We start from the raw sequence: 12,981 nt of genomic DNA, 5'->3' as shown, positions 1-12,981 counted from the left end.
AATAAGCCTATAAATGAAAAATAAATAAAATAAAATTTTAAAATATATAGAAGTAGAATATAAAAAAAAAAGAAATACTAATAAAAACTTGAGATTTTTTTGGGGGGGGAAATAGCATAAAACAAAAAATTGGAATGGAATAACTAAAAAAAAAAAAATATTATACAGGATGGTTTTACTTTCTCAATATAATAATATCGGAAATTAAAATCTGACACATTCCTGAACAATGTTATTCTTCACGTAAAATTACTTAAATGTTCTTTGATACTTATAATACACTTAAACTTAGGTTGTTATTTGTTACATAGGTTTTAGATAGGAAACCATACACGGTAATGGCGGTTCAGTCTAATTTTAATCCGTATATACGTTACGTGTACGTGTATACTCGAAGATTTCAATACACAGACGGATGGAAACCAAACAATTATTAAGTTTGACTAACCATGAACTTGTCTAGGTATTGTTTCCCTTGATCTTCACCAAACTTGAACTCTTTAATACCCCGCCAATCCCGAATAAGAAACAACAGCGTCTGGAAGGAAGTTATAATTAGATAAATAAACTGAACATATTAATTGCTCATTATTCTACATAATATAGTGCAAAATATACATAGTGAGAAGAATCACATTCGAAATAAATAGGGAATTAATTCAGGAAGTCACAGAAACAAAACAAGTAATACCGTACCTTTTACTTACCACCCAATAATTGTGGACGAGGAATGAGAATTTCTTTTGTAGAAAAGTAGATTAACCTCATAAATATTAACAGTTATCTGATTCAAATTTTCGTAAAAAGCCACATTACTGAATGACATTGATGGTCATATGGTTGTGTTGAGCGGTTAAATCAGGAGAGTTGTGAATTTGTCTGTAAGTCTGGTAATGTAAACTACTCAGTGCTCTAGAAGCGGCTGACATAGACAAACTTTTGATACAGCCAAAAATTATAAATGTACATCAGAAAAAACATATATGAGGTCGTGAAGATGATGTAAGGTATATTTTAAAGAACCTTTAATAGCCACATCCCTAACTTGATACTGCTAAAAATAAAGTAATACAATTATATTATTATTTTTGAAACATAAAACCTATATCAGTTGTTAATCTTAAGAAGTTTATTTGTAATTTACTGTATATTTGCAGGCATTTGAATATAAAATTTGATTTAATAACGAAAATATATCCATTTAGGCAAAAATATTGTTGTGACAAACAGAATCGGGATTGTCGGGCGGTCGGTCGAAAAATTTTCAAATTGGACTACTGTATATAAAACGTAATAGGCCTTAAATGGCTGTTAAAACTCCTAAGGCAGGAGGCGATTTTTTTTTAAAGCGCTCTGATTGGCTAATGATAAGATGACATCATCGCACAAGAATCAACCAACTCGCACTCGAATACGGATACGGTGGTGCGAGTGATCCCAAGAAAGTATATACCTGTAGGCCTAGGTTTGCTTCACCCATTGCAGACTATGGTTTTCTCAGAGTAAGTTTTCTCTATTATTACTGTATACGTAACCCACAACGATCAAGGTAAAATTGTAAGGAGCAGGCCCGTAGCCGGGGGAGGGGGGTTATTGTTCGGGCGAACCCCGTTTTCTAGCGAACCCCCTCGAAATTTTGAATGAGTCCCACTCGGACGGAATGTCTGTTTTAAACTTACCTACCATTAAATCAAAATTTAGCACCTACTTCATTATTTGGTCATCCGTTTTTAAAAATTGTAGCCTGCGATAGTAACAAGCCTACATTTATAGAATATCCCAGCTTCAGAAGTTCGGAGATTTAAATTGAACGCAACTCCATCAAAGCATGACTTTACGATAGCACACACATAAGGATGGCAAACATCGATAAAAACCCGGTTGCCGTCTCAACTTTCACTGGCCTTTGGCTGAATGTTTGTAAGAAATATACCAACCGTTCCATAGCCATACTGTTCATAGCGCACACACTAAACTATGTGCTGATGGAGCATTTTGGGGATATTGACCCTCCTTTTTTCCATCCCAAACAAAATATTAATAAATCAACATGGTCCCATCTCAGTCATCATAGCCAGTCACAAAATTAGGCTAGGAAGTTTGTTTTCAACAGCAGACACACACTACACACTACAGAACGGTGCGTCAAAACGAGTGTTTGTTAATTTTTAGTGATAAAGAATCGTAGAAACGTCGTAGAATAGGCCTAACTGACTTTTGCAAAGACTGACCCCTGTTGCAAAGAAGAAAACGACATATAGTCCTTTAAGGTGGGTTATTGATTTAGAAATCAATTAGCCTAGCCTAGATATTGACTACCTAAGTTCGCTCCTCGTTCATTTAGAGTTGGATAATGGAAGGTTGTGCAAAAATTGTACTGAAAAAATTTCCACTGAGTACTTCTTGAAAGCAAAAAGAAAAAAGATCTGCCGTAACCTTTTTTTCTCTTTCGTGGCGTAACCACCACATTTATTTCAACAATCTTCATTAAAAAGGAACAATACAATATTTCTTTTTTTTTCAAGTTCTTTTCATTCTCTTCGTTTTCTTTTTTTTTTTTAAATATTTATATAATTCAATGACAACAGTACTATCAAATTATTATTATTTTTTATAATCAGTTTTAACCACAGAAAACATCAATAGTAAATATTGATAAAAAAAAACCATAGTGTGTGTATATATATATATATACATATACATACACATATATACATATATATATACATACTACATACATACACACACCTACACAGACACACACATATACATACACACATATATTTTTATATATACACACATACACAAACACAAATACATTAATATATATACACATTTACATATATATACATACATACATACACACAAAAACACATATACACATACACATATACATAGAGATACACACACAAACATATACATACTAACATCAATTTATATACACATACATACGCAAACAAACACATATGTATCTATATATACATACATACACATACATACATAAACGCCATATATCAATTTTTATTCCAATTTTCGTTCATTCAACTAATAATTACATAGCTGAAATTAAGGAGGTAACCGTAATTGTGATACTAGAATCAGTTTTCTTGTATTTTGTTTTAACAGTTAAACATTTCATCATACATTTACCACATGTCGATTTACTAGGCCTATATCTTTAATATTTTTATGAATGTATTCCTTTTATTTTTATGAAAAGAAATACATTCACACATAAATAAAATATCTTCGTTGTGTAATGGTAATTTTTTAAATTATGTCATATCAGGTATCTCAAATGTAATTCATTCATTAACAGAGTATTGATTGAACTAAAGTTCCACTTTTTCAGAGATTTCAGAATTTTTGCTTTATACAAACAGAATGAGCCTACAGTATATACTGTATAATTGTTCCAGTTATCACATTATCAAATGTTATATTTACTGGTGTGATTAAGCTATTAATTGAGTCCCATACAATTTGGGCATTTACACATTCATAGAGTAAATGTTTTTCATCTTGAACTTTATTACATAAAACGCATTTATCAGTATTTATGACGTTCCACTTGTAAAGTCTTTTATTTGTCGGTAGAATTCCATGTAGTAATCTAAAATTAAAGTGTGCGAGCTTCATTTCTTTTGTTTTGATGACCCTTTTTATCCAAATGTTTTCCCATGCAAGTTTTTTATTTAATATTCTTTCCCAATTTATTTGCGCTGTAGATGGAAATGTGCATTTGTTTTTAATTATACTTTTATATATGTCTTTGGTTTTTAATTTGCTTATTATAATAAAGGTGTTATTATCTATATTGGTAGCAGGAGCAGTGTCCGGATTTTGATTTTTTATTATCCTTTTCCAATTACATGGGATCGCATTCTTTACCATGGAAAATTCGGCTAACCAGTTTTGTTTCTTACTAACGTGTTTGTAGACAAAAAATTATTTTTCTTTAAGATATCTTTGATTTTCACAAAGGCAGAGTCAATCCAATGTTTAAAGTACAAAGGTTTGTTTTTTGAGACAACTAGATCATTTCCCCATAGGTTTTGTTCTATAATGTCATTAATTGATTTGGGAAGTTGTTTTGTCTTGTTAAAGACAGTTATTAAGGACTCTAACATTTCTTTATAAAAAGAAGGCAATTTATTTAAGATTGTACTTTTTGGATCAATTAAATTTGACATACTTAGGTAACATTCAACAAGACCAATTATGGACAAATAAAACAATGGTATTTCTTTCCATTTGCCCATGTCTTTGTTAAGCAATCTTTTAATCCAACTTATTTGTAGAGACTTTATTTAAGACTGGAAGTCTACCATTTTTAAACCACCATATTTATAATCTGTAAATAATGTTGTTCTCTTTATTTTCTCTGTTTTACCACTCCATAGAAAATTAAAAATTAATTTATTAGTTTTTTTAATTATTTCTTCAGGCGTTTTAATAATACTAGCATTATATATCAGTTTTGACAAACCAAGTGTCTATATTATTAAAACTTTACCCAGAAAAGAAAGGTTTCTCTTATTCCATGTGTCTAGAAGTCTTTCTAGGCTAAGCATTTTGTCTGTCCAATTTTTTTGTTCGCATAATTCTTGGTCATGACCGAGGTAGATTCCTAAAAACTTAATGGGCTCTTTTGAAACCCAACATAGACCATAGGGCTTATCTTGTCTATTCTGCCGTAAACTGGTGTTTACAGAAAACCAAAACCTTGAAAAAAACTTATTCTTCTAAGTCAAAAAATGTAAATTACACTCTTTCCCAATAATAGTAATAGTTTAAACAGTACCACTTCGGAAAATAGATATTGCATTATTTATTTAAAAACTAGATAAAGTTTGTGATTGTACTAATGGTCACACATCTGCTTTTCTCACTGTTCTGTACTATTATATTTATTACTGTATTTGTTAGCTAATATTTACAAACACAATTAAGGGTTGCCTTAATTTATTAGCTGTGAATTATATCTGTTAATTTCACACTTTATTATATCATTTATAAGCTGGTTTTATTATTTATAATTCGAGAAAAAAAAAGAACAATAAAGAAAAATAACATAACAGATATAATATTATTGACTACAGTGTTTTATAATTTACTTGTTTCAGTTTTTTAGATGCGCAATTTTGTGCGAGTGTAAATGCACAAGAACGAGAGAGCAATATATTGTACAGTAGTGAAGAAAGTTGACTTTACAGCTTAGATTTATACATTAAAATACAGATACAAATACCAACAATATACGTGATATGGTTAATAAAATAGACACCATCAATAAATAGTATTCATACTGCACACATTCAGAGGAAGAAAAGATAAATTGAAGTGGTGCAATACACTAACTTTTATTAATAATAATTATTATTATTACTGTTGATGTCGTCAATACTAACTTTTGACCGCTTTACTATCACTGTACACCATTTGTATACTGATTGGCTACCATTAACAGACATAGACAGTTAGGTAAAGGAAAGACTTTTCGAATAATACTGTGCCTTGTTTAGTGAACTTATTTTTGTAGTAGCTGTCAGAGGGAGGGAACAATTATTTAGCAAAATCATTTTTCCAAAAGCATTTAGGTGAAGGACAAATGAAAATAAAATTTTCATTGATATGAATTGAAACAGTGTTGTAATGTGATTGATAATGTTTTAAAAGTATCTAATTTGTGGATATTTCAGGGGAGTGAAAGTCATAATAAAAATATGTTACACTTTTATGTTTTTCTAAAATTACTATTTTTCGTTGGGGAGGGTGCGTTAACTATTCGAAATCGCTAAACAAGGTACAGTATAACATTTCTCGCCTAAAATCTGATCCCTAGGGCCTACTAAATCTAGGCCTACTATTAGGCCCTACTATGCAAACGACCTCGTTTGTACTCATAGTAGGCCCTACTACAGTATTTTCTAGGCCTATTGGTAGCAGTGGGTATTAGAGTTGTATGATCAGCTGTGACTATGGTAGCCTACTAAATGTTTCCCAATACTGTAATCTGTTATACATATAAAGATCAGGCTTAGTCGGCACGTTTCATTTACGAGGATTGTTTGGTTGGCATGTATCGCATTGCTCTGACGAGTGTGCGAGATGCCCTGCGACTGTCAGTGAAACAAAAGTGTGATTATTTCATCTTATCATTAGCCAATCAGAGCGCTTTATATGTCTCCCTATGCTTGGCTCTTCACGAAAAAAAAATCGCAGGCCAGAGTGTCTAAATTAGGCCTAAACCATAGGCATGCCAATAAAACGCCGGTAAGCTTAGACAAAAATGTAATAATAGAACTAGTATACCAAGTATTTATTCATTCATTCATTTCTTTATTTCAGATATAAATATCCATATAACAAAAAAATATAAAGACAAGTGATAAACCTATACTGCACATTCTTCAATACAAGCAATATTTACAAACTACAAATTAGCTTACACCATCAATGATGTGAAGAGCAGAGTCAACAATTGTTTTGAATCAACCGTTAGAGCTAGCACAAAGTCTACTCACAAACCTGCGTATGGTGTTTCTCCAATATTCATAAAAAGAGGGGACATTAGTCACAAGCATCATACTTGTGCTGTTGTTCCTTAGTAACTTCAATCATTTACGTAACACATTATTTACACATACTCTAAATGAATTCAAAGTAGCCTCACTAAATTTACTCCATTTAGTCATGGCGTAAACATTGACGCAATAAGTCCTAAATAATTGATATTTAACCTATGTAGAACACCTGGAAATGTCCTACATAAAGTGTTACCTCTGATACCGAGGGTCCTATACTGTTTGTTATTATCAAAACCATCATCCAGTAAATTACAAGTCACATGACCTAGATACGTTATTGACTCAACAGAATTTAAATTAGATCCATCTAATCTAATACTTCGCAAACCTTCAAATATTTGTGTTCGTGGACATAAATGCATACACTCTTTTTATACAATTTATCTTCATCAATTGCAAATACCTCACAAACATTTTTCAGATTCTGAAGTCCAGCAACAGAGGGAGCGATTAGAACCATGCCATCAGCAAAACTAACACAATTAATCATAACATCATCAATAGAACAATCATTATTAGGAAACTGACAATACGTCAGTAAATTGAATCCCCACAAAAAAATTCATTAAGTATTACTACCTGAATAATAATTATCATTGCATTTAAAAAGGCCTAAATACCGAAGCTTGCTCTTTAAATATTAGACTTGCCACAAGTCTCTTATTTTTTATTATTTTTCTCATTCTGGACAGCGCCACCAACGAGAAAGTTAATTTAGAGACGGAATAAGCGACTTGTAAAACACTGAAATCAGGCACCAGGATACAAACAGAATGACGTAATCTTATATTCCGTATTTGGATAAATGGGCGGACCGAAATAAACAATTTCAACCAATAAAATGTTCATATTTTTGGAGCCACGAATCTGAGTCACTCGCGTCGACTAGTTAGGCATGATTAAATTTAAATAGTCCTCCCTAATAAAACGGGCCTAAAATATTTAGAATAGACCCTAGTAAGACTAATTTTGGCAATGGCAAAAACAATTAAGCTTAAACGTCTAGATGGCATACCATACAAATACAACAAAACTTTAACTTTCCAGAAGGATGGCTCAGGCCTCGTCTGGAGTCAGGAGTAGTAGGCCTAGCCTACACTAGTAGAGGCTTGGCGTATTTTTAAGTTCTTACTAACAGAGGCCTACCTTTTTAACAATATTCTACCCTAAAGGCCTAAATCTGTGTAGCATGCTAGTGGTGAGCAAGGTTCCTAAGTATAGCCTACGGTTATCAGTCCATGTCGTTCTCAGCAGGCCAGAACTATATACTAACTGTTTTAATTCAAGTATAGGTAGCTAAAAGGGAGCTGGTTAGCTTGTTCTAGTCGAGACATCCGCATCTTCAATTTTGAAAATTTACCAAGATTGATTTATATGCAAGAAGTTAGTCAATCACGTGATTTACGAAATTAGTCATGCATACGATATCCCACATCAAATTTGATGTGGGAAATCGTACGCATGAATCGTTTGCCCAGGCCCTAATTCGAAAAAAAAAAAAGAAATCGAGTATGGGCCAATTAAATTAGGTATGGCGCGCACTAAGTGCAATAAAGAGTGAGTAACCTAAAATTAGGGCCTGGAACCCAGGCTATTTAAATATAAGTAAAGTTAATAAATCTAGTATATCGATTCGTCAATAATAAATTTGTAAATACTTTTAAAATAATTTTTGATAAAACACTTTCCTTACCAAAATCAGAAAAAGGAAGGAACATGAATGTCAGATGGTCTCCTTACATCTATTAAACATAAGCAAATATTACAGTATGCCCAATGATTACACTGTCCGTCTACTTAAAATGAAACAAACTACAAACAATTTCTTAATAAATTAAATGCTTTAATTATAGTCGCAAAAGCTAAGCACTTTAATTATACTTTTTAAAAACATAAAAATGACATAAAAAGCAACATGGTAATTTAATTTAAAAATACTCAACATGAATGTAACTTCATTTTTCTTCCTGATGTCTTTCGTAATACTCTATTTCTCACTTATCCTTCTTTATTTGAGCTACTGCAACATTGTTTGGTCCAATTCCTACCCATCTCATATTTTTTTTAAACTCTTAATCATACAAAAAAGGCTATCAGGATTGTATCTTGCTCTACTCCACTGTCTAATTCTTTCCCTTTACTTTATATTCTAAGCCTTCTTAAACTTCCCGATAGGTCTTTAGACTTAATTCCTATCCATATACATACAGTACAATGTCTATGTCTCATATCCCCACCCATAGAACACATTATTTGTAACATAGTGTACCAGAGAAGGGAGGGAGGGAAGTTAGGGCGTTATGCAGGGAAGGTCGTCATCTTTACGGCTCCTAGTTTTTGATGATAATGAACCTGGCTGTCACAAAATCAAAATTACAAAATTTTTTGGGCGTCTGTCTGTGAAATATTCAAGGGTCTTCGTTTTGTAGACACCCTATATGGGTGTCTACAAAGACCTGAAAAACGAAGACCTTCAATTATTTCGCAATTATCTTATTGCAAGTATTTCAGAATCATCATAAAACAGTTGCCAAGTACGTATTTCATTATTTCATGAATTTGAGTCAATTTAATGAGTTCCAAAGCGGCAGCCAACGTTGTACGTCCACTGCTGGCGGCAGAGCGCGTCTTGGTGCTGTTGCCCTCAAACAAAAGTAAGGCCTGGCCTAGCGGTACGCGTATTTTAGTGGGGGGGGGGGCGGTATGGAGGGGCTACAAAGACCTATATGGGTGTCTACAAAAGGAAGACCAAAGACCCGAGACCCACATTTTTTTCAAATTACTTTCATGCTATATGTATATACAATATTCATCTTTCTTTGTCGGGTGAATGCTTCTGCATATTATAGAGTTAAGGATAAATAGAATGAATGAATGAATGCGTTTTTTAGTCATGGTAACATTTTAACTTATTTTAGTACGGTATTACAGTGTACTGTACTTTTTAATGGCAATGCTCTTGGTATTCCAATTTTATTCTGTACTTTTCGTCTGACCTGTTGAATGTGTATCTTGTACCCTTTTAAATATTGATAATGTAATCTGTGACAAGCAAGGCAAATTTCAAGCCATTTTTATAAGTTTGGCCAATAAAATTGAATTGAATTTATAATGTATTACTATATATTCGGCTTTACAGGCATCATCAGTGCAGCTAAGGTACAGATCAAGATAAAACGTTCGGCCAACTTATAAGCTGTATGGGCATATTTGTCAGTTTCGCAGCTCGATCGAAGTTTCTTAGCTTGGAATTTTAATAAATTGAACAACTATTTAGTAGGCCTATTGTATTTGCAGACTGACAGTAGGACTAAATGTATCACTTTAATGTATCAAATCATGGAGAAAATATATAAGATCAATCACCTGTTTAATTTTTGCACTGATTCAAATAGGCTTCGAGGTTCATAGGCCTACTAAGGCTGAATCCTGAGACCACGTGAATTGTGCGTCGTTCTATCAAAATCGGACACAGTCGCTCACGTTGCACAGAGCCGCTGATTATTTAAGCTGACAGACTTGAAAATAGCGCATGCACAAAATAGTTAAGGCTTAGGCCTATTATGAATAATTCATATAATTTTACCAAACTATCCCACGTTAAAAAACATTGAGTACCGCTAGGCCAAGCCTAGTAGCAGCGCCAAGACGCGGTCTGCCGCCAGCCGTGGCAGACCGCTTTGGAAATGGAACTGGAATAAAAAGTAAATCATTAACTTGACTATTCAGGCAATAATGTGCTGAAATGACGAATACTATATATACATAGCATAAAGTGATTTAAAAATATTATTTTCATCACGATTGAGAGAAAAAAAAATATGGGTCTTCGTTTTTCGGTCTTCGTTTTGTAGACACCCATATAGGGTGTCTATAAAACAAAGACCCTTAATTATCTCATCCATCCTATGTTGGTTCCACTACCAAATGACCGATGCTGCACATAATAACATTCCTACTGTTTATTTTAACATGAAACAAGTTTGTGAATGAAATATTCAAGGCCTTTAGTAGGCCCCCAAAATACGCGTACCGCTAGGCAAGCCTTACTTTCGTTGGAGGGCAGCAGCGCCAAACATGAAACATCAAAAAAACATTATAAAAACATTAAAACACACCAGAAGGAGAACAGTGACTAAAATTTGGAAAGTTTTCTAACAATTTAAAATAATTAATAATCAGATTCATTTAAAACATTTTAAAATGTAAAATTCGCATTGCAAGCTAATTAAAATCACTCATTTTCGTTTGGCATTTTGGTTGAAGATACGTATTGCGTTAATTACAAATGAGTCCCTGTACTTGGCAACTGTTTTATGATGATTTTGAAATACTTACAATAAGATAACTGCGAAATAATTGAAGGTCTTCGTTTTTCAGGTCGTCGGTCTTCGTTTTGTAGACACCCATATAGGGTCTTCGTTTTGTAGACACCCATATAGGGTGTCTATAAAACAAAGACCCTTGAATATTTCACAAACAGACGCCCAAAAAATTTCGTAATTTTGATTTTGTGACAGCCAGGTTCATTATCATCAAAATAAAATAGAAAAAATAGGGGTCTTCGTTTTTGGGTCTTCGGTCTTCGGTCTTCGTTTTATAGACACCCAGTTGGCCGGGCTGCCTCGCTTGGTTTATCGTAGCTGAGCATCGAGTACCTGACGAATCCTGTGGTTGTACGTGTGATTCTTGAAAGTAGTAGCACAATTATGAGTATTAACAGGCCTGTCTCATTTCATTCTGAGTTAAATGAGCATTCTATTTTGGCGGATGATATGGGTATATCTAGTGAGTTGGTTGTAAATGAGCTCTTGTGCTATATAAGCAACAACATGAGATCAATGACAATTGATCATGTACACCATATATGTTTATCTGAATTTGATCCAAATGACATAAAGATAGCAAAGGATTTATTGACTGCATATGTTGACGACACTGAAGATAACCTGCACAAAAGGTCAAGGAAGCCTGACATTATGCTTAATGCTATTATAAATTACATGATCCATCTCGGCTGCCTACTTTTGTCGCAGCAGACTTATCAAAAATCCAAAGTGCTCTACTTGAACAAATCGATGCTACAAAACTTTCCCGTGAAATGGAAAATTTGAGAGTTCAATTTAAAGCGATGCAAGTTAATCTTGATCAAGCTAATTCACAACGCAATTTACTGGCTGACCAAGTGAAGATGGTTTCTGACATTCAACTAGCAATTGACAGGTATGCAGACCAACCCACCTTTGCCTCAGCTGTAGCCATAATAAGCACGAGGAGAGTAGAGCGGGCATGAATATACAGAAACTACAGAAGGGGTTTACTAAAGCCAATCATATGGAGGAATCCATTGTTGACAAGGCAGATGAGTACGCTGATGTTGATGACGAGGGTTTTCACCTGCAATGAATTTGTTGATTATCTTGTCAAACTTAAAACAATCGTAGATGAATTTAATGGTGATAAAGTCGTTATATTTGGTGACTTTAATGCTTCAATAAACGCTTTGGGAAGGAGTTGTGTAATTTCTCATTAGAGCTGAGCTTAATTTTATCTGATATTGAATATTTAGCTTGTAATTTATTCTGGCAATTTTACTTATATTAGTGACGCTCATGGAACAACAAGCTGGCTTGATCATGTGTTGACAACCTCTGGGGCTCATTCTCAAATTAATTATATTGAGGTGAATTATGACTATATTGGATCTGATCACTTTCCTTTGCAGGTTGTTTATTACACTTGTCTGGTCCAGTTAAATACTATGGTAATTAAGCATGGAAATGAGCAGTCCCGTAAATTAGCTGTTAATTGGTCAAAGATTTCTAATGAGGCTATACGCGGGTACACTGCCAGAACTGATATGCTCCTTAATGATCTTTAAATTATTAGAGACTGCTTTAATTGTAAAGACGTAAAGTGTTGTAAAAATAACCATTACAGTTGTATTAATAATCTTTACAATGGTATCATAAACTGTCTTTCAATTGAATCTAAAAAGAGCTCCCAATCTAATGAACGTATGTCATATCGCTTCATACCTGGGTGCAATGAACACGTTGCTTAACTCCATAGTATTGTGAGAGAAGCGTTTGTATTGTGGCGTACCAATGGAAGTCCTAGGACAGGTATGCTATATTACAGTACCGGCCAGTTTTATTGCAAAAATCCCAACGCGTTTTACCCGTTGTCGTTGCATTGCGTTTGCGTTGAGTTGCGTTGCGTTGAAATGAACGTTGAGAGTACATTGTTTATTTAACGATGTCGTGTTTGCGTGTCAATAATTGGTGATAGTTAATTCAACGCCCTAACTTATCTAGCAGCAACGTTATCAAAGATTATCAATAAACAACATTCGTTGATTTTGGACACCGAAGTATTGTTTGTATAGTAC

At 33.5% G+C, this 12,981-nt stretch overlaps 1 protein-coding gene across 1 annotated transcript in view; it reads right to left on the bottom strand.

The window, feature by feature from the left end:
* The window catches only part of LOC117124284 (atlastin-1-like), a gene marked incomplete at its 3' end in the record, with an annotated part of 17,476 nt that extends 10,426 nt beyond the window's left edge, over window positions 1-7,050 (bottom strand). The window contains exons 1-2 of the mRNA XM_033270466.1: window positions 6,919-7,050; window positions 449-538 (exon numbers count right to left, since the gene is read on the bottom strand). Of these exons, the coding sequence (XP_033126357.1) occupies window positions 449-538; window positions 6,919-7,050 (222 nt within the window). The remainder of the gene's footprint in view (window positions 1-448; window positions 539-6,918) is intronic.
* Between the last annotated feature and the right edge of the window lie 5,931 nt (window positions 7,051-12,981).

This window comes from Anneissia japonica, unplaced genomic scaffold (genome assembly GCF_011630105.1).
Source record: "Anneissia japonica isolate Jap-2015-1 unplaced genomic scaffold, ASM1163010v1 scaffold860_len134633_cov106, whole genome shotgun sequence".
NCBI lineage: Eukaryota > Metazoa > Echinodermata > Crinoidea > Comatulida > Comatulidae > Anneissia > Anneissia japonica.
Note: the sequence above shows the minus strand (reverse complement) of the source record. Positions and strands in the feature narration are given on the sequence as shown.